At 35.1% G+C, this 22,736-nt stretch overlaps 2 protein-coding genes across 3 annotated transcripts; one reads left to right on the forward strand and one right to left on the reverse strand.

Moving 5' to 3' along the window:
• Positions 1 to 1,840: 1,840 nt before the first annotated feature.
• LOC116135413 lies at positions 1,841 to 3,116 on the reverse strand. The gene is made up of 4 exons (XM_031421120.1): positions 2,956 to 3,116; positions 2,616 to 2,848; positions 2,258 to 2,508; positions 1,841 to 2,155 (listed from the first exon to the last, which is right to left on the reverse strand). Exons 1-4 carry the CDS (start codon positions 3,114 to 3,116, stop codon positions 1,841 to 1,843), a joined length of 960 nt encoding a protein of 319 aa, XP_031276980.1.
• An 11,628-nt stretch (positions 3,117 to 14,744) lies between these two features.
• LOC116135405 (protein HGH1 homolog) lies at positions 14,745 to 20,656 on the forward strand. Of its 2 annotated transcripts, none has more exons than XM_031421111.1 (9): positions 14,745 to 14,848; positions 15,411 to 15,533; positions 16,219 to 16,416; positions 16,600 to 16,678; positions 17,166 to 17,311; positions 18,031 to 18,144; positions 19,166 to 19,297; positions 20,050 to 20,163; positions 20,249 to 20,656. In XM_031421111.1, exons 1-9 carry the CDS (start codon positions 14,795 to 14,797, stop codon positions 20,297 to 20,299), a joined length of 1,011 nt encoding a protein of 336 aa, XP_031276971.1. In that variant the 5' UTR covers positions 14,745 to 14,794; the 3' UTR covers positions 20,300 to 20,656. The 2 variants fall into 2 exon arrangements, with proteins under 2 accessions (XP_031276971.1, XP_031276972.1); XM_031421112.1 differs by having other exon boundaries at positions 14,780 to 14,848; positions 15,471 to 15,533.
• The last annotated feature ends 2,080 nt before the right edge of the window (positions 20,657 to 22,736 follow it).

Genomic DNA, 22,736 nt, shown 5'->3' on the forward strand with positions numbered 1-22,736 from the left:
GAAATGTTTCCTACTCTTTGGCAATTATCACATGACTTACAGAATATGTAGGCATCCTTGAACAACGATGGCCAATAAAAACAGCATTCCAATACCTTACGAGCTGTCCTTTGTGGTCCAACATGTCCTTCTCATGCATAGGTATGACAGAAGGTTAAAATAGGAATAAATTCATGTTCAGATACGCACCTTCTTATCACTTGGTTAGCACAATGCTTCCACATATATGGATCGTCCCAAGCATAATACTTGACATCACTCTTGATCTTGTCCTTTTGAGCTCTAGTCAAATCATTTGGCAACACGTTAGTAACTAAAAAATTAACAATATCTGCATACCATGGTGAAGCCATTTCAATGGAAAACAATTGCTCATCCAGAAATGTTTCTCGCAAAGGAAGCTCATTGTTGGCACAAACCAAATGGCTAAGGTAAACTGTTACAACATTCTCTACTCCCTTTTTATCTTTAATCTCCAAATCAAATTCCTGGAGTAGAAGAATCCATCTAATTAGCCTTGGTCTTGCCTCCTTTTTTGTGAGCAAGTACCTAAGAGCTGCATAATCAGAAAAAACAATGACTTTAGCACCCAAAAAATATGACCGAAATTTTTCTAAAGAAAAAACAACAGATAAAAGTTCTTTTTCAATCATAGAATAATTGAGTTAGGCATCATTCAAGGTCCTAGATGCATAATAAATGGCGTGACATGCTCTGCCAACTCTTTGACCCAAGACAGCACCTAATGCGTAGTTGCTCGCATCACACATAATTTCGAAAGGTAGATCCCAATTAGGTGGTTTTATTGCTGTCGTCAACAATGTTTTTAACTTGTCAAATGCCTCCTTGCACTGCTCATCAAACTAAAAATCCACATCTTTTTGTAACAATCTGCATAGGGGCAATACGATTTTTGAAAAGTCCTTGATAAATCTCCGATAGAAACCTGCGTGGCCAAGAAAAGATTGAACTTCCCGCACGCTGGCGGGGTAAGGTAAAGCCATAACCAAATCTGTCTTAGACTTATCAACCTCTGTTCCCTTGGATGAAACAATATGCCCCAAAACTATACCTTGCTCTACCATAAAATGACATTTTTCCCAGTTAAGTACAAGGTAGTTTCCATGCATCTGTCTAGAATTTCTGTAAGGTTATGCAAGCATTGATCAAATGAATCACCATAAACACTAAAATCATCCATAAAAATCTCTATAATTGACTCAACATATTCTGAAAAGATACTTACCATACATCGCTAAAATGTGGCCGGAGCATTGCAGAGACCAAATGGCATACGACGATAGGCGAAAGTACCAAATGGACATGTGAATGTCGTCTTCTCTTGATCCTTCGGTGCTATGACAATCTGGTTATACCCTAAAAATCCATCAAGAAAACAGTAGTAAATATGATCAGCTAACCTCTCAAGCATTTGATCAATAAAGGGAAGTGGAAAGTGATCTTTTAGAGTTGTTGAGTTTAACTTCCTGTAATCAATGCACACACACCAGCTTGTCTGAACACGTGTAGGGACCAACTCATTGCCTTGATTCTTCACAACTATAACACCAGATTTCTTGGGGACAACTTGCATTGGACTTACCCATTTACTGTAGGAAATTGGATAAATTACCCCAACATCTAAAAGCTTTAGGACTTCTTTATTCACCACATCCATCATTGGGGTATTTAATCTGCGTTGCGCTTCCCGTGTCGGTTTGGCACCTTCTTCAAGCAAAATCCAATGCATGCATATGGAAGGACTAATCCCCTTAATGTCAGCTATGGTCCAGCCAATCGCTTCCTTATGTTCCCGCAACATTCGAACCAGTTTCTCTTCTTAATTGGGTGTTAACGTCATCGACACAATTACCGGTAGTGTCTCATTCTCTCCCAAGTACACATACTTCAAATGGCCCAGTAATGGCTTCAACTCTAGTGTAGGGGCCTGCAAATTAGAAGGCAATAATTTTTGGTGAGAATCAGTCAGCTTTATAAAAGAAACTCCATACCTTTCTGGAATCAGTTTTAAAGAACGTAAAGCTGCCACTGTCTCTTTCAATTCTTCATTGAGCTCTATCTCTCCTTTCTCCTCTGATTCCACATGTTTGAGAAGGGCAACCTCTAACTCATCTGCATTATTTAACTCAAAGATCTTTTATACTATGGAATCAACAAAATCAACAACATCAATAGCAAAAATAGACTGAACATTAGTTGGATATTTCATGGCATCAAAAATATTAAAACGAATTACTTCACGATCAAATTCCATCGTGAGGGTACCATCATGAACATCTATTTTTGTTCGAGCTATATTTAGGAATGGTCTTCCCAGTAAGATAGGTGCAGGGTCAGGAGAAGAAGAATCATCCATATCCAAAATGTAGAAATCAACAAGAAACACTAACTCATTGACCTGCACAAGAACATCTTCAACTACCCCTTCAGGGAATGCGTTAGTGCGATCAGCCAATTGGATAATAACACTAGTATCTTTCACAAGACCTAGGAAGCATAAATAGATCGTGGCATAACATTAATCAAACCTCCTAAATCTAACATAGCTCTCTCAATTCTAGTGTTACCTATCTTACAAGGAATTGTAAACATACCTGGATCCTTGCACTTAGGAGGAAGTTTTCTTTGGAAAGCTGTTGACACATTTTCTCCCATTATTATCTTTTCATCACCGTTCAACTTCCGCTTATTGGTGCATAGCTCCTTAAGAAATTTCGTATACCTCGGCACTTGCTTAATTGCGTCCAACAAAGGTATATTCACTTCCACCTTGCGAAACATCTCCAATATTTCTTTATCCTTCTCTTCTTTCTTTGACTTCACGAATCTGCTAGGAAAAGGTAAAGTATTAGATTGAAGTTGAATTGAAGGGTTAGGAATTACCTTTGATTCAGTTGTAGCCTCTTCTTTCTCAATTTCATCTTCAATTTCTACTTTGCTACACTTGGAATGTTCAGCTTCGGTTCTTCCATTTTCTTGCCACTTCTTAGCATCACTGCATTCACATTTTCCTTTAGGTTTACCACTATTTGAGAAGGTAACTTCCCTCCAACTTGAGTCTCTAAACGACTTATAGTAGTTGCCATTTGACCCATCTAATTCTCCAAACTTTGAATACTAGATCTTGTTTCTTGTTGAAACTATTTGGTATTCAAAGCAAGGGACTTAACTATATCTTCCCGGGATGAGTTTGAATTCTGTGAGGCAGGTTGCTTCGGTTGAAACCCTTATTGTTGTCTATTCTGGAAGAAATTCTGTCTACCTCCTACTTGTCTATTTCCTCCATAACTGAAATTCGGATGATCCCTCCAACCTGGATTGTACGTGTTGGAGTAAGGATAATACTGCCTCGGTGGTCCAGGAAAGTTTCCTACTGCATTAACCTGCTCAGCCCCTTCCTCTTAAAGTGTTGGGCACATGTCCGTTTGGTGTCCCATTGTCGAACATATCCCACAAGCTTTTACCTGTTGTGCATTCCCTACAGCCAACTGTCTAACAAGAGAGGTAAGATCAGATAGTTGTTTTTCAATGGAAGATGTGCTTACCTTATTCACCCTTTTGGGTGGTGCATCATGTCTTGTACCAAACTGTTGGGAATTGGCAGCCGTGTTTGAGATTAACTGTTTGGCAGCTTCAAGAGTTTTATCCACCAACGCACTTCCACTTACTGCATCTATCATATTTCTTTCCATAGGCAGCAATCCTTCATAGAGATACTAAATTAACAACTGATCACTTATTTGGTGGTCAGGACAGCTTGCACATAGCTTCTTGAATCGCTCCCAATATTCATACATTGTCTCCCCATTATATTGCCTTATACCACATATCTCTTTCCTGATGGTGGCAGCTCTGGAGGTTGGGAAATATCTTTCTAAAAACAGCCTTTTCATCTCGTTCCATGTTGCGACTGTCCCCAATGGTAGATAATAGAGCCAATCCTTTGCATCATCCCCCAATGAAAAGGGAAAATCTCGCAACTTAATCTGCTCCTCTGTCACCCCTGTTGGTTTCATGCTTGAACAAGCTACGTGGAACTCTTTAAGATGTTTATTTGGATCTTCACCTGCACGACCACGAAATACAGGCAATAAGTGAGTTAGACCAGACTTAAGTTCAAAAGCAGCATCTAAAGTAGGGTATTGAATATGCAAAGGCTGCTGATTAAAATCAGAAGCAGCCAACTTCTTTAATGTTCTGTCAGCGGCCATCTCTTCTTCTATTTCTGAATCTGGATCACTAGATGAACTGTGGGATGCTGAACCAAAGGCTATATTGAGACCAGGAGATGAAGAACTTGCTTGACGTGCCTCTTTTTGCAACTTTCAAAATTGCTTTCGATTTCTGGATCAAATTCCAACTCTCTTGTAGAATTGGACCGAGTCATAAACCACTAAAATCAGCAAATTAAGCCTGAATAAATAAAAACTAATAATAAAAAATAAATTTTTTTCTTGATAGAAACTAAAATTGGCCAAAAACCCGATTAAAAGATCGAATTTGAGGACAAGAGGTGGGGCTAGAGTTCTAGTCTTTCTCCGAATTTTGTTTTCTTCGAGACAGGTACTCACAGCACTCCTAATTCAACCAAAATTTCTCTTATGAATAGTACTACTGTTCATTAGGAACAGTACTACTGTTCACAATTTTTTTTTCTTTTTCAAAAACCTAAAAAAAAAAAATCACAGTTGAACAATTAAAAAAATAAAAAAACACAACTAAACACTAATTAAATGAAATAACACAAGAACATAGAACATAAAAAATAATCGACAAAGAACATTCCCTGGCAACAACACCAAAATTTGATTGCGTGCCGAATGTACTAAATTAATTAACCTTACTAACTTAACTACTAAATTGTATATAGGGTGAGCAAGGGTCGATCCACAGGGAATGCTTCGCTTAAATTCTATATTCTAAAACAATGAAAACAAAATAAAATAAAACCCTAAACATTAAACATGAGAACAGTAATGAAAGGGGTTGTAATCAATGCAAACTAAAGTGAAACAAATAAATCTCCAATGGTAGAAAATATCAGGTTAAAAACACCCAGTTCTCGGTTCAAGATCCACCTAAACATGCATTGGACATGAACTAACCGTAACATTATTCTATCTCGTTATTATGGAACTACAGACCCTAGGAAACAACAAGCTCTGTTACCCAAATTTCCCCTTAATTGTCACCACTGAAATAAGCTATTCAAGTAGATCCTAACCCTTGAACAACCTAGAATAAGCTCTCTAAGTTTAATTCAATGGCAGCCTTAAGAATTAGGAAAACAGATCAATCCAAGCAACAATTACGCAAGATCGGATTATTTAACATAGGTTATGTTATTCAGGATGACAGATTGAAAACTTGTCCATAATCACCTATCATCATGTGTTACTTACTGAATAGGAAGAGGACAATTACGTATCATCATCCCTAATTCTAACAGATGAAATTCCGATTAAACAATTCAGCAGGCCATTACTAAATCACTCAAACACAATTCATAAAAACAGAATAACATAGACAATTCCAATAAAAACGAGATTGAGAACAATATTATTGAAGTTAAGTTACACGAATGACATGAATTTAGGCTTCAAAATCCCCTTGAACTGAAGAAGAAAGATCAACCGCACATCTTGACGTCAAAAGTAAAAAAACTAAAAACTAAACTCTACTGCTGTTCTTCCCCTCTCCTGTTTAACCTAACAACTCATCAATAAATAACATGTAGTTTCCTTAATTCTACCCCATGAATCATGGAAATTGCTTTCCTAGATCTTTCCTAAAAGATAGACTTCCAAAATTGTCAAAATCTTATCAGATATGGAAAATAGAATTCGTCTCCAGTTTGCACTAGGATTCTTGCAATGTAAAAGAACTTTTCTGGGCTTGGTCACTTCATAAAAATTGTAGTCCCGGATGTGTAAATGAATCTGAGCTTTTGAATCACCTGCTTTCGATATCTGAAACTCCAGTTAGGCCCATTCGAAGACTCAAAATTCAGCCAGGAATCCTTCTGCGAGTGGGATTTCAATTTCGGTTTTGTAACAACTAATGAGGGCCCAAACGAACTCGGATTCTTGCCCATAATACCTTCCTAGAAAGCTTGATTTGTCTACTTTATTTTTTTTTTAAGAACACTTTTGTAATCGAGAAATCTGACTCCATGAAAAACCTGAAAAACGCAGCATTGGTCCAAATAACAGGAAATCTGGAATTTCCTAATCTTTTCTCAATTATTTCATAAAGTCTATCCAAATATGCCAAACTTACAAAATAAAATCTAATCAACTCAACTAGGCATAAAACATAACAAAAAACATAATATGGAAAGAATAAAAATATATAAATTACACTCTTATTAGCGATCGACTGGGAGAGCGGTGGCAACACACCAGGGAGGGTAGATCGAGTGATGGGGTGGACGAATAAGCAGTTGGCAAGTTGAGGCATCGCCGGAAAATGGCAGATCGGTAGTGGAAGTCAAAGGTCATGGTGACTTTTTTGGTGAGATGACTATGGTTCTTTATGAACGATGGCAAGGGACTTGGGAGAAGGTAGATCGGTGGCTGAGGAGGCCTCTCGATGCCAGAGAAGGTCGATTGATGTCGAGAAATGGAAGAAAAGTTATTGGACGACGAAACATCGCACGGCGGCTGCGGGAGATGAAGTGTCACGGCACTGGAGAAAGTCAGAAGGTGTTTCGACAACAAGGGAAGGTGGAAGGTCTCTGGAAAATGGGGGTTCATCGTTGATTTGCATTTGGCCAGAGGGTGTGTTTGTTAGATTTCAAACCTTTAGGGACTGATTTGTATTAATTAGGGGTGTGTTTACAAGATTTCAAACTTGAAACAGTTGAAAGTGTGACCCGACTCGGAGGAGGCCCGGGTCCTAGTTCAACCGGTTAAACTGGCCAGGCCAGTCCGGGTTTTAAAACCATGCTTGGAGGTTGATTTTCTCTAATAAAAATAATATTAATGAGACAACTTAGTAAATTCTTTAAGCATATTACCATCGGTTCCCTATTAAAAAAAGCAGCAAGCCTCTTTCTGGGTAGATTATGGATTTAACCTTATGGAGTTTACAGATTACAGCCTAGCAACTTACTATTAACAGTATCACCACCTCCTTGTAGTGACGGAGTCACGGAGCCAACAATTTGTTTCAGTGGGAGCAAATAAAAAGAAATAATCGATATGTTAAAAATTAAAGATTAAAAGTAGAAAAAACTGACCATAAAATCAAACTTGAGGCACCAATTAAAACTTATATTTTGAATAGGTGAAGAATTTAATTATTAGAGAAAAATAATAATTTGAAATTATAAAATACAATGGTTGTTTTATTGATAAACTCTATATTGAATCATAAGAGAAAATTGAATCGTTCTTTCTCTTTATTATTATTATTATTATTTTGTTTGTATTCTTTTCTTGCTTTTCTTTTAAAAAGGAGAATGAATGATACTACCATCAAGGCATGGAAATTGTTGATAAACTTTTTGGAATGAAGAAGAAAAATACAAAACATATACATTGACATGCGAGTGCTTTATAATAGAAGAGTTGAAAGAAAATCAAAGGTTAATAATATTTTATATAAGCCAATCTTATAATTGTGTGAGGTTGTACTGGAGAACTGGAAAATAAATGGTAATTAAAACATTGAATCTTAAAATTTGTAAGCAGTTGAATGCGAAGAGGGCAAAAGTTAGGTCCAACAAAATCCTTTTTTTTTTTTTTTTTTTTGGCCTATACTGGGTAATTTAGGGGTTTAGGGTTTGGGAACCTAGCCCAAACCCTTGGAACCGGAACCGGTCCATTCTGGGTACTCGACCATGTTCCATCAAATTACAAATACACCCTTACTATTTAGAAAAATAATAAATATACCCGTACTATTTACATAAATTTATAGATATACCTGATAAACCAATATTTGCCTTAGTATTTTGTTATGTTTTTGGCTTTCATTTGTGTGTTTTACCGAGAATATGTTACTTTGAGGTGGTTTTTACCATTTTTTAGGTACAGGGGCTTTTGAAATGCATTTGGAAGAAATCATGCAAAACGAGTCGAGAATTGGAGTTGATACGTGGTGTGTTGAAGATGAAATTTGAATCTTGGAAATTTCTTCAATCGTGTACATGCTTTAGTATTTTGACCATAACTTGAGCTTTGGACCTCGAAATTGGATGATTCTTGTGGCATTAGAAATCTGATTCAATGATCTACAATTCTGATGTTGATGACTTTGTCTAATTTTAAAGATATCGGGCTCGTTGGAGAAAAAGAACGATTATTGCAGCAACCATTTTTGTTGTCGCAGCGAGCGTGTTTTGAGAAGTCAAACGTGAAGCCAATTAAGCGATTGCTGCAGGACAATTTTTGTCGCTGCAGCAAGCATCCAAAACCCTTAAGTGCGCATATTTTGTTAGTCTTTACCTGATTTTTCCTTTTGTTTTATTCCTAATCATACTCTTAGAAAACCCTAGGCTATAAATACATACTTTTAACACAAGAGGGGACGTGTGTGGATTTTTTTTTGGATGTCTTTACATTTTTTAGAGTGTGTTCTTAGTGTGAAAAAATTGTGAGTTTTCAACCACGGAGAGAAGGAAGAGGATCACTCTACTTCGATTCCTAGGTAACTTATTTTCAATTTTATCTTAATTTCCAATATGATTAGTTCTTCATTCATAATTCATTGGTTTGAGTTTAATTATGAGCAATTAAAAATATTGTGGGTGTTTAGTTTGACTATCATGATTATATTGGGTATTTGGTGATTTGTTTTTTGAAAGTTTTAGATTGTTTCTTGTTTAATTGTACTTCATGATCTTAATTATAATTTGTTAACTAGCTGACTACTTTTTATAATTAAAATTGAGAATTAGGGTTCTAGTGATCATCTTGTCTTAATTAAGTTCCATTAAACAAGAGTTCAAATTGAATACATGATTAGTGTTTTGATTTGGATTGTTGTGTGATTTCCTTGTGCAAATTAATTACGATTAATTAGTTAACAACTTGATCATAGAAGTTAATTAGTTAATTATAAACGGAGACTAAACATGATCATTGGAATTCTCTATGGCTTAGTGGAAAGATCAACAATCTGAACTTAGGATTTAATTGTTTTATTTGCCAAATATTCCAATACATGATTGAGAAGTTAGCTAAATCCCCACTATCGCTCTCATAGATTTAATTTGCATATTGCATTTGTTAATTTAATTAATTTACAATTTTATTTTAGATTAATCTAATCAATCTTTTGGTCAGAGTGTTTAGGATTTAATTAATTGTTTAGTTTGGTTGTTAAAGAAAATAAATACAGAATTTTGACCATTGCAATTCTATGAGAGATTGACCTTGGGAGTATACTTATCACTAGCTATTAGTGATTTGTGGCTTGCGAGCATTAAATTTGCACATTAATACCCCTAAGTGTTTACAAAAATTACAAATGTACAATACAATGGATCCCTAAATTCAAAAGCTTGTTACTACTTTGTAAATCCACTCTCATTCGCTGCCATTTCAAGTTGTTACCCAAAAGCAACTCCATAAACTCCACACTTTTCTAATTCGGCCACAAATCAAGAATGGACATGTTACCACCTCTTGAAATCCATCTCACTTTCCCTTCATCGGAACATAGGTGTTGTAAGGTATAATTTGATCAAAATATGCAACAGAATAGTCTTTTAAATTTTTTATTAAACCTTAATCCCATGATTCAGGCATTGATTTAATTATTTTACATGTTAATTCACATACAAGGTAGTGAATTACTTACTTTCGTTTGGAGGCTCCTTCTCTTTGATTCTTAGCAACTCGATTCAAGGGCAGAATCACATTTCAGTAACCACACAGAGAGCCTTGCAAATTAATCAAAGGAAATCCCAATTTCTAGGGTCTTTCTCTCTAAAAAATTCTCTCAATTTTTGATTGAATGAATTCTCTTATTAAACCTACTTTTAAGTTGTCTTATATAGGCAACTTAAAATTCCATCCAATTTGGAATATGATACTATTGATTGTGTTTGGTAGAGTATTTAGAATAGTACTTTTGAAAAAGTTAAGTTGGGTTGTTATTATGAGAATAGGATTTGAATTTGAAAATATGTTAGGTAAATTTTTGGAAAACATTTTCTGAAAATATTTAGATTCTTTTTTAATCCCCTACATTTGATAATTTAGCTAAACACCCCCTACAATAAAAGTTTTAAAATTAAAAAAAAGCACCCCCACCCACCCATTAAATGTCGGTAGCAGGTCACCACCATAGGATGGTGGCCGAAAGTCGCCAGAATGGTGCACGACCGGCTGGATCTGACCAGTAGTGCGTTGATTTGGTCGGTAGTGCGTTGATCTGGCATTTTCTAGCCAAATTCGCCATAGATCTGGCTGTTGATGATGACCATATCTTGACAGTTGTTTAGCCGTCAACAATAACCAAGATATGGCCGTGGTTGATGACCACATGTGGCCAAATCTAGCCGTCAACGGCTAGATCTTTGATGTAGATTTGCCATTTTCTAGCCAGATTCGCCATGGATCTGGTTGTTGATGATGACCATATCTTGACCATTGTTTAGCCGTCAACAATAACCAAGATATGGCCACGGTTGATGACCACATGTGGCCAAATCTAGTCGTCAACGGCTAGATCTTTGGATGTAGATCTAGCATTTTTTGGTTCAAAAAAGGCCAGATTGATGTACAACCGGCCACATCCAGTCGGTCGTGCACCATTTTGATAGATTCTGACCACCTTCCGGTAGTGGTGACCTGTTGTTAGGAATGTGTGGGTGGGTTGGGTGTTTTTGTTAATTTATAAACTTTTATTATTGGGGTGTTTAGTTAAATTAACAAAACCTAAGGGATTAAAAAAATCTAAATATTTTGAGTTGGATAGAATAAGATTGGATTTTGAGAATATTGAACAAATATGTATTTTGATAGGATTGGATAGGATAATATTTTGAATAGGGAAACAAATATAGCCATTAGGGTATGTTTGTTTAAATATTTTTAACTATTCTATTCATACTATTTCCAAAATACCAGTTTGTTTTCCTATTCTGAAAATACTATTATATTTTCTTCAACTACATTTTAAACCCCTTAAATTTATTAATTTAACTAAACACCGCCAGAAAAAAAAAGTTTAGAAATTGACAAAAACACCCCCACCCACCCACATTTGCCAAATTCTGGTCACCACCGCTAGAAGGTGGTTAGAATCTGGTATAATGGCGCACTATCAGCTAGATCTGGCTGGTAATGCGCTGATCTATCATTTTTCGGCCAGATCTACTGTGGATCTGGCTGGCCAGATCCACAGCCAAAGATTTGGCCATTAACGACCACAGAAAGGCCAGATCTTTGGCCGTAGCTGGTCGTCAATGATGGCCAAGATATGGTCATCAACAGCCAGATCTGGCCATGGTGGATCTGACTAGAAAAGGCTATCTCGTTGCACGACCGGTCAGATCTAGTTGGTCATGCGCCGATATGGCGACTCCGACCACCCTCCAACGGTGGTGGCTGGCTGCCAGAATTTAATGGGTGGGTGGGGGTATTTTTATAATTTTTAGTGTTTTTATTACTGGGGTGTTCAGTTATTTAACCAACCTAGGGGGTGTTTTTGTTAATTTTTAAATCCTACCTCGTTATTCCCACCTAACTCTAAAAATATCAAAAATACTATCCAAAATACTAAAACAAACACAAGCTTAGTAATTGATATATCAATACCACATGGAACAACACATCATTTAAAATAAAAATTTTCAAACATTTTTAGAAAAGAGTAACATTACACTAAACTTTATTTAATTAATATTAAGTATTCAAAAATTGGTTGACACAAGTCATTAGCAAGAAATGCCTCCAAGACTTAATCTCGTGGTTTAATAGCCACTTTTAGGGATGATAAAAACCGGGGTTAAAGGTTGAGACCACTATCCTTGAATTCAATCCTAGTGTATTGTATTACTCTATGTATCTGGGAAATTATCTAGTGTTTATTTTTTGTGGTCGGGGCCAAGTATACCTAACCTTGACTTTAATACCCAATAAGGCTATGCAAATTTGTAGGGTAGAACCAAAACCGACGGGTACCCAAGGTGTCAATTCCAGTTCCTACTCGAAATTGACCCCTCATAGGGTCAATTCTAGTTCCATATTTGGTGAAACTAGTACTATGCAGTTTCGGTACAGTTCCACCACTTAAAAAACCGAAACTGAGAACTAGGGGAAAATGTAAGTTTTGCAAAAATTGGGGTTTATTTTGTAAGTTTATGTTTCATATAAATTAGGAATTCAATTTCATTTGTTCTTCATCTTCCTCTCGGATCTCACAGTCTAACAGTCACATCTCTTTTTTCAGAATCTCCCCATCCACCTTTTCTTATCTTATTGATTTCATTTGTTCTTCGTATTCCTCTCGGCTTTCACCCTTTTTCTACTACAATTTCATTCTCAAGAAACCTAACCCTAGTCATGCCCTTTCTCGTCAATAACATTTCCCTTCCCGATATTCATCTTTGCTCCCTTAATTCGATTTGTCTTCTTCTTCCATTCTTCAAATCGATCGATGATTTGATTTTTACTCTCTTATATCTGTCGATTGATTCTAGTATCGGCTCTGGTCATGGCTCGAATCAAATTCTAGGGTAGGGGATTAATTATTAACCACCATCATTATCATTTCTCTCAATTTAAAATTTGAACCCTCGTTGGCCCAAACGATCATGACTTGCCATTTAGCAATAGCAACTCTCGCACTCCCAACCTGCTACTAGTATATACTAGGTTTTCACATGACACACTTAAAAAAAAAAAACCTCCAACGAATTATTGGCCTTAGCTAGTGCGCACTACACATCACTTTAGCACTCAAGCTCAATAAAGCTCTCACATTATACATTACCATCTCTTTCTTTTTCACTCTCTGTACCTAAAATGGCGAATCATCTGGTTATGTTACTAGTCTCGTTGTTTAGTTACTTGTTGTTCAATAGGTCGGCTATTGTCATGTTTTCTTCGAAGTTGATACACCTGTTAGAGTAGGTGACCTAGAGCCAATCAATTTATTATAATTGACTCTAATGTATCATGTTTATATATTAATATAGGCAATATTTATATTATGTAATTTGTATATCATGTATGTGATAATATATATCCATAGGATGGTAGAACCACGACGAGGGAATCAACCGTTTTAAGTCTTGATTGTGAGATTCCTATAAGCACATATAGTGGTCGTTCTAGAAACGTCCATAGCCCAATATTATTTTGACCTACGGCACAGATAATGCGGTAAGGTTACCACAATGTTGAACGACTCTACTGAAAGGTAGTGATAGGTCTCACATGTCAAAGTTGTTAGGTGACAACTTGGTGCAACGCGTGGGTGCTTGCTAGATGCAAGTTCACTAGATTGACCCACCAGAGAACTCCATGCAGAAGGTAAACCCAATATCTATGGAACAAATCCTCTTATGGATGGTGGTGCATGTGATCCTAAGACTTAAGATCATCGGAGTGTCATGTGTACGTAGTGGTGTGGTTTGACACTAGCCTAGCATAATTCTTTTTAGGGTTATCATTATGATATTGATTGGCTACATCATGACATATATCATGGTTATGATGGATCAACAAAAGATTCATCACTCTTAGTAACAAGAGAAGTTATCTCCTTGTGTAGTTTGATTATATGACAACGACCATAAATCTGTGGCCACAATGGAATTGAGTTGTCACTCAAATCCAATTTAATTCTGATTATTAGTTCGATAACCAAACACCAACTATATCAAGATGATCAGAGGATGACATTATTTTTGTACCTCAGCCTTGATGAGATAATGTATGATGAAATGGTTGGATTGCATGGTAACATATTGTTGACAAGTGTCAACTGTTCGCTGATCTCTACCTGTTGGGTGGCTATAACGTCTTGGTAGATATCAATCTTGGTCTATAAATAATGAGACGATTAATTGGTGGTTAATCGCGATATTACTCACTACCAACATGATAAGGAGCCTACGGGTCACACATATAGAAGAGTTTGATTGCAAAATGTGTATTTAATCAAAGAAGGGTTAAAATGTATTTTGATCTTTTCACAAAGACAAGAGTGATTTGGTAATTCTACATAGGTTGACGCCTATGTGCATTTATTGTGTAATAAATAAATTACCAAATTAATAGTTAATATATGTATTAAATATATTAGTATTAATTATATTAATTAAATTACCCTAATTAAGATTAAATGTTTATATTTAATATTAATTAAAAATAAAATTCCTAATTAGTTGATTAATATGTTTAATATATATTAATGCTATTAGGAATCCTAATTAATAATATTCTTATTTGGTTTAGAATTAAAACCAAACAAGGAAAATAATTATCACTATATAGTATAATTGGATTATACATAATTTTGTATGAGTTTTTTTTGGCATATGTATAAAATGAGTAATATTATAGAAAATTTATAGTGAATAATTGACTAGTTTAGTTAAATTTTTTTTTAAGTTATAAGGGAATATTTTACTTTTAAATTTGGATTTAGTTCACCTCGTTTCATTACTTCATTACTACATTTATCAAAATTGTGTAAGGACATAACAATTGAAACGCTGCGTTTAGCTGATTGGACGTAGCAACCAACACGCAGTCGTTTTGACGATCTATAAATACATGTAAAATTTGCGGAGAGCGGCGGAGGAGCAGCAATGGCCACCGAGATGGAAGAGTTGCTGGATTTTCTATCTTCTCCATCTCCTCCAGTAAGTTTCTTTCACTCCTCTAACACTCTGTTTGGTTTCTGTGCCGTTGCGGTAATATAGTTTTTTAAAAAAATTGATTATTTCCACTGATCTTGCCCTAGTTTCTTATGGGTTTTTTTTTTTTTTTGAATTTTGAATTTTGAATTTTTGAATTTTTTTGGCATTGGCTAGGGTAGAATTTGCGTTCTGGTGTCTAATTAATGGAATTCATGTGTAAAATCCTCCCTATATAAATAAGGTTCTTTGATTCACTTTTAAAATTTTTGGTGATTCTTATATTAATTTGTTAATTCTCTCTTTTTAATTGAATTAATTCTGCCTTATGTTTGCTTTTGTGGTTGCTTAATTTGTTAAAATTCATGAGTTGGATTCTCTTTGTCTGATCATATTGAGATTCATACGGCTGGGTTGAGTCCCTAGTAGAAAGAAAAAGAACTTATCTTATTGATCTTTTGGGAAATTAGCTTACTAATATTTTCATGATTATTCGATATCAATAATTGTTTCTTGATTTTGTTTGTAAATTTTGGAATGAATGTGTTGTTTTATGCAAATAAATTAGTTGAAGAAGGCAGCTGTTGATATTGTTCGGGGATTAACCGGGTCTGATGATGGCCTGCAGTCCCTTTCCAAGTATGCCAAGATGGCGTTGCCACCACTGTCTCGGCTTTTGAGTGAAAATAAGGTATTCTCTTTGTGAAAATTAATGTTACTTAAATATTGATTTACAGGATGATGCTTCTAAATCTCATTCTCATCAACAAACTCTAAACTTTTGAAATCATTGTTTCATTTATATTTATTTGAAATTCTGTTGATTTTGGTGGAATACTAAGCTCATTTGAAGAAATTGATAGTGTTATTTGTATTTACAGTATTAGAATTTGAAATTCTGGTGGATTCTATTTTTTGAGTCTTTTGGTGACAAAAAGTTAGAAGCAGGAAAAGGAGTATCCAAATTTATCAGGCCTATCCAAATATGTCACTTTTTAATTGAGATTTTTGTTCATATAGTAAGACTCCTCCGTTTTTATCAATTTAGAGTGTTTGTTATTGAACTTGGATAAACGGTGAATTTCATGGGAAAAATATTAAAGATCTAATGAAAAACTTACAGCAGCTTGCCAAACAAAATAAGAGCAAAAGGAAAACAGGCATTGCTGGCATAACATCTATTGGATATAGAAAATTTTAGGCCTGTGGCAATTTTGGCATATAAAGAACTGCTTGAATAAGGAACAGAATTATGGCAGATATAGGTCAACTTAGTTTTGGGAGTTTGGTTTCATGAATATGATGCATAGCATTGTGTTGTTGTTATCATTATCCCTTGGGTAGGATTTTGGATTAATTATTTGTTAATATTTCAGGAGGTTTCAGAACCTGCAGCTGAAGCACTGGTAAATCTATCCCAGAATTCTCAATTAGCTGTGAAGATGGTTCAAATGGGTATGATTAAAACGGTTATGGATTTGTTATATAAGCCAGACTCAAGTATTACACGATTGCTGGTTATGCTTTTAGTGAATCTCACACAGTTGGATGATGGCATCTCTTCCTTTCTTCAGGTACTTTCCTTCATTTTATGCAAGTGTCAGTTTATCACTGATGCTTTTGTATTTTTTCCAATTTAAAACAGCATTATCTTTTAAGTAATCACGATCTCGTATATGCCTAAAGATAGTGAATAATGATTATGTATTTTATGCCAAACATTAATTATTGACAGTGTGAATTTGCCTGGTTAGTAGACTGACAATGAGCGGATTCAAGGATTGTATCTTATGAAGCTTGTAAGATCTTTCTGTAGATCCTCCAGTGAAACTGGTGGTAGGTTTTTCTTCTTTCCTGTTATACTGAATTTTATCCTGGTATGTAGCCTCAAAAATAGAGAAGGTTATTTTTATAAAAAATTTAGTGTTTCTGATAACTCAATTGAGTCCTAAATGTATCCCAGTTGGTGAATGACACCTTATTTGTTTCTACTTTACATGGTTGTTCTATTAGAGATATTTAGGTGGTTATGGGACTGGCTTTGGATGGCGGTCTGCCTTCTAATTCTGTGGAATGTTCAAAACTTTTTTTTTGAGATTTTTGATAAAATTATAGGCTTCATCAGGTAGGAGTCCCAATATCTGGCAGTTAATAGGCACCTCGTTTTGAGGTTATTTCCCGAAATTTACAAAAGCATGAGTTCATTCCTTTTTTTTTTTTTTTTTTTTTCGTGTGTGTGTTTTTACTCTGCACTTACAACTCTATTAATCTTTTACTTCTCCACAATTTGGTCTAACATTTTATGTTTCCTCTTATGAACCAGATGATCCATTTGAACATGTTGGTTCCATACTGGTAAATATTTCGAAGAAAGAAGCAGGAAGGAAGATTTTATTGGACCAAAATCGAGGACTGCTAAAGCAGATTATTAGACAATTTGATTCAACTAGTCCGTTACGGAAGAAAGGGGTATGAACGAAAGATTACTGCAAAGTATTGAATTTCTTCCAGAGGCCTGTTAATTAGTAAAATTTTCACTTATGTATACGTTTTTTAATTGGATGAGCAACTTAATAATGGAAGAAAATAAACCTAGCAAGTGAAGTTCACAAATTGTAGGTCTCTACTTGTTCTTCTTTCAACTTTAGGTTCTGTTATTTAGGCTTTGTCTTGTTATGATGCTTAGCCAATATATAAAATTTGTTGAACAAAGCCATTGTTCCTTAGATCATCCATAGTGATGTAGGGGTTTATAATCTCTTTGGCTGCTGTGAAATTTGATAACTATTGGCCCTTACTAGGACAATGTCTGACTTTCTGCCCTCTGTAGCATTTTCTTTTATAAGAATGGCTCTGAGAAGCTTTTCAATGTATTAACCATACTTGATGTTTGCATTCAGTTGTGTGAGTGTCTCGTGATGAGAGATTTAATGAAAGATAGGACTATAGTAGCAGAAGTTAAAAAGCATAGTGCATGAGGAAAAGAGATATGTAAACTTTTGGTGATTGCTGGATTGACTGATTACTTGATGTCTTGTGAAGATTCCTTGCTCAACAAATTATCTAGTTAAAGGCTTACACTAGTTAAGCTTGAGTAGTAAAGCTCAAGATAGATTCAACTAAATTAATTGTGATTAGCCCATTGCTGATCTGGCTTGACATTTTAGGTGATGGTCCTTTGCTTGCAGGTTTCTGGAACGATTCGGAACTGTTGTTTTGAAGCTGAGCATCAGTTGCAGAATCTGCTTCTGATTTCTGAGTTTCTTTGGCCAGCTCTACTACTTCCAGTTGCTGGCAACAAAGTAATGTCTTTAGCATTTTCTTGATCTTGCAGTTAAAATTATAAGGGCGTGTTTGTTTTATTATTTTGAGTAGTATTTTTGAAATATTAGTGGTAAATAGAGCTGGGTGATTATTACGAGGTAGAATTTAAAAATTAACAAAAAAACCCCTAAGTTTGCTAATTTAACTAAACACCCTAATATATAATTTTTTTTTTTAAAATGATAAAAACACTCCCACCCACCCACAGTTTCCAGATTCCAGCCACTACCGTCGGAATCTGACATTATGGCGCACGACCGGCTGGATCTGGCCAATTGTTCGCCGATCTGGCTGAAAACCACGAATTTGGCCGTCAATGACAGCCAAAGATATGACCGTCAATTTGGGAAAAATGGATCTGGCCGGAAAAAGCCAGATCAACGCATTACCGGCCAATTTCAGCTAGTAGTGCGCCGTTGTGACAGATTCCGGCCATTACCAATAGTGGTTGCCGGAATCTGGTAACTATGGGTGGGTGGGGGTGTTTTTGTTAATTTATAAAAAAAATTTGTTGGGGGTGTTTCTGTCAATTAACAAACTTAGGGGGTTTAAAAAATTTCTTTTTAGGATATGATTTTGAAAATAAGGAAACAAACACATATTTATATTTGGAGTAAGGATAGTATAGTGGTGAAATAATGAAACAGACGCAGCCAAAGCTCTTTCTTCAACTTTTTTTTTTGGTGGGAAATATTTGCTTCACTGAATCTCATTGGCTGTTAGGTTATGTTCTGCTTACATATTATGCTATCTGGTGGTATTATTCCAATTATCACTTTACAGAGAATGTAGCTGCTAGTCTACAGCTGCATTAGTGATCTTAGAAGATACTTTCATTCTTTGATTTGATCTGAAAATTGTATCATTGGATTCCTATGTTCTTAATTTGAAAGTAGTTTATTATTTCTGCCAATATTCTGCAATGTTGGATGTTTTACAACCTTGTTTCTTGTTTCTATGTAACACAATAACTTATGAGATCTGGCTGCTTCTGGCCAGATATATAGCGAAGAAGACATATCGAAAATGCCACTTGAGCTTGGAAGTGCTCTAAGGATTGAGCGTGAAACAGTTGATGATCCTGAAATTCGTGTTCAAGCACTGGAATCTATTTACCTTCTCACATTGCAGGTTGTTCAGTGACTTCTTTTTTAATTTATTTTCATCTTCTTTTTCCTCCTTTTTTAAAAAACTTTTTTATCCGTTGATTAGATCATATAGCTAAAAGTAGCAAAAGAAATATATGGACGTTTATGCCAAACATGCTGTGTCATTTGTTTCACCTTCAAAATTTCCGGGGTTAGCTTTTGTTTAGTAGCTGTTTAGTTATTATTTGATATCAAGAGGTGTAGTCCACCTCTCTTTTTATTTATTTTTTATTTATTTCCTTCTTCACTGTGATCAAGGATAATCAATCATATGACAGATAATTGATGGTTTAAATCTCTTAGTCTTTTACGTAGATGTAGGATAATGAAACATGCTGTGTTATTGGTTTTACTGTCAAGATTTTCTGGGCTTAGGTTATGTTTTGCAGTTTAGTTAATTTTTAATATCAAGATGTGTAATTTACCTCTTTTTTCTCTCCATGGTGACTTAGGGTAATCAATGATGACAGATAATTATGTCGATATCATCAAATCGAACCAATAAATTTGAAAGTGGATAATTACTTTGGATGTAGTGCTTAGTGCTTACTTATGTGAGCCACTGAAGCTGTGTTCTCAGGAGGACTCTCTCGTGCTGAGTCCAGGGAGAAGCATAATTTTTTCCTGAATAGAATTATGTTGTTCTTCCTGTCTGCTTTCTGTTGTATGACCTTCTTGGAGAAATCAAGAAATCTTATCTTGATGATAAACCTCATGTCTTTTTTTTCTCCCCAGGAGGCAGGCCGGAGAGCCTTTTGGTCTGTAAATGGACCAAGAATATTACAAGTTGGCTATGAGGATGAGGAAAATCCAAAAGTTATGGAAGCATATGAGCAAGCTGGCTCCTTGGTATGAGCAAATTATTCCTCTGTTGTATTTATATTTTGTGTTCTTCATTTGACTACAACTATTAATTGTCTTCACCATTTCCCAGCTGGTCCACGGTGGTGAAACAGAAGCAGCATTGACAGACACATCAAAGTAGCATTAATTAGTTGTAGATTCAAGCAATTCCTCACCCTGAGGCTGAAGGAGCAAACTTATCATTGTGCAGTTGTTAGCACTGAAGCTTCTGCTTTTTTGGTTATTACCTTACTGCTCTATTCCCGTTCAGCAACTCCAGATCATTATTCATAGGTTGTTTTGTAGTAGAACAACGTTTCTGAAATATGTCTGCGATTTCCAGTCTACAGTTTAGCCAACATTCTAATGTAAGCCCATGTATGATGTATCCGAGAGAAGAAACGGAGACAGGAAAAATATTGTTATTTTTTAACGAGTAAATGAAATATTCTCACCGAGGTTTAATGAAATCCTAAGTTGGTACCCCGGGTTTGATTTATTCTAGATTCCCACCCTTAAAGTGATGGAAAATTGTTGGATATAACGGTTAAACGGTAAATTGGTCATTTTGCAGGAGGAGGCGTACATTAGCAGATCGTCGTCCCTATCAGTGCTTTGCGCACGTTGGCCGATGTCACTCTTGACGTTTTTCGCCTTTTTCCGGTGATTCTTCCTCCCAAAATCACCATTGTTACCACCATTCGAACCCCCATCCTCCCCTCTACAAAACCTTTCTCTTCATAACCTTTCATCACTCGTTGATTGCTAGTCACCACCTCACCAAAAAACGAGATGAACACAAACTCTTGACCTGTGAACGATGACTAAACGGTTGCCTTCACTAAAAATTGCTAATAGTATTATTTTAAGGGTAGAAATTTAGAATAAATGGAAATAAGGGTACCCACTAGGATTTCGTCAAACCGTGGGTGGGAATATGTCAGTTTACTCTTTTTTAACTTGGATTTTCCTTTGGTTTGTGCTGTTGGATTGAGTTGCATTGCTATACATATTTTATTGATTAATTTTACTAATTTCATTGGATGTGGTTAACGTCCTAATTAAGTGATCATCAGATGCACTAGAGATTGTCAGAAAGAGCCACTCTGAATTTTAGATACATTTTATTACTTTAGTCTCAAATGCATTTGTCGGAGAGATTCGTCGGTTGATCATTCTACGAAAATTTTGTTCATAATATGTAAATTTGAGACATGAAAATAAAAAAATAATTGTTTCTTTCTTAATAATTACTTTTTTTTTTTTTAATAGAAAAAAAGCAAATTACAGTTAAGAGATTAACTTTATGAAACTATAAGATTATTTATTTTAAGCACTTTTTCTATTATTTTATGGTTTAAGAGATTCATATATATAATACGGGGAGGAATATTAATTTTAAAGTTAGATTTTAAAATGAATAATATAATATGGGTTTATTTTATTTACCATTGTTATTGAAAAGTATTGGATGTCCTTATCATAATATTGATACAATTTTTTAAAGGGATATTTATGGAAAACCTCTATATATTTGCCGCTTTAACGGTAATACAGAAAACAAAAATTATTACTCATAACCCCCATTTCTTAATGGTTATTAACTATTAGAATGACTTTTTTTTTACCCTTTAATTAACATATAATAAATTGCCCTAAACTAATAAAATTTACAAAATTTTCTTTTTCGTCCTCCCACACTTTTCATCTTCACCCTGCACACTTTCTACAGAATTTTAATTAACTTCTTTAAATTTCTTTCAATCCAAACAAACTTTATCACCAACAATCCAAACAATATAATCCCAACATATTCTATAAAGTATTAACCGATCTAATATGTTTAATTTGAAACTGAAAAAAAAAAAATGATAATAAAAGAGTATACTAAAATTTTGGTGGGGTGTTGAATGCCGGTTGGAATCCGGCCTAAGCAGTGGCCAAATTGAAAGGAAAGAATGCACTAACAAAAACCTTTCCTACTTGAATGAATATGTGAGATGCAAAACCTTTAGCAAATATGCTTGAAAAACAACCACCAAATTCACAAGGGACATAAGCAATTTACGTGGAAAAACCTCTTCAATATAAAGAGATTAAAAAACTACGGGATCTAATGATCCACTTTAACCCACTATAATAAGAAGTGTTTACAATAGCCACAATCCACCAAAAATATTCCACACAAATTTTGAGTTTTATCCTAACTCCAACAAAGTGAAATACACAAAAGAGTTACAAAGATATGAAGTAAACTCACCAGGAAAGCGTCTGAACCGCATGTTGTATAACTCCACTCAGCTTTTAAAATCGAAAACCAACCGTCCAAATTGAAGAGCCAAACATCCTCTACATGTTGACCAAAAATCAGGTTGATCAGATTAGAGATGACCTTCTGATCGTCAGGCTAAATAAGGACATACATAATGAAATTTTGTAATTCAAACTCTTTGATTTGGCTGTCTTTCTAGAGGCAAAATTCCACAAAAATGGCTATCAAGAAAATGACTATTGATGTAAAGATCTTGTTGTAAAAAATAACAATCTAAAATTTGAGCAAAAACAAAGCAAGATTTACC

This window comes from Pistacia vera, unplaced genomic scaffold (assembly GCF_008641045.1).
Source record: "Pistacia vera cultivar Batoury unplaced genomic scaffold, PisVer_v2 Contig3, whole genome shotgun sequence".
NCBI classification, from domain to species: Eukaryota; Viridiplantae; Streptophyta; class Magnoliopsida; order Sapindales; family Anacardiaceae; genus Pistacia; species Pistacia vera.

Bases quoted from the DNA above. Each gene is read 5' to 3' on its own strand.
- LOC116135413 (XM_031421120.1), bottom strand. From the start codon at position 3,116: ATGGGTCAAATGGCAACTACTATAAGTCGTTTAGAGACTCAAGTTGGA. The intron at 2,849-2,955 runs GTAGAAATTGAA...TTTTCCTAGCAG, and splicing joins AACATTCCAAGTGTAGCAAA to ATTCGTGAAGTCAAAGAAAG. The intron at 2,156-2,257 runs GTAATTCGTTTT...ATAGTATAAAAG, and splicing joins CGATGGAATTTGATCGTGAA to ATCTTTGAGTTAAATAATGC.
- LOC116135405 (XM_031421111.1), top strand. From the start codon at position 14,795: ATGGCCACCGAGATGGAAGAGTTGCTGGATTTTCTATCTTCTCCATCT. The intron at 15,534-16,218 runs GTATTCTCTTTG...TTAATATTTCAG, and splicing joins GGCTTTTGAGTGAAAATAAG to GAGGTTTCAGAACCTGCAGC. The intron at 20,164-20,248 runs GTATGAGCAAAT...ACCATTTCCCAG, and splicing joins ATGAGCAAGCTGGCTCCTTG to CTGGTCCACGGTGGTGAAAC.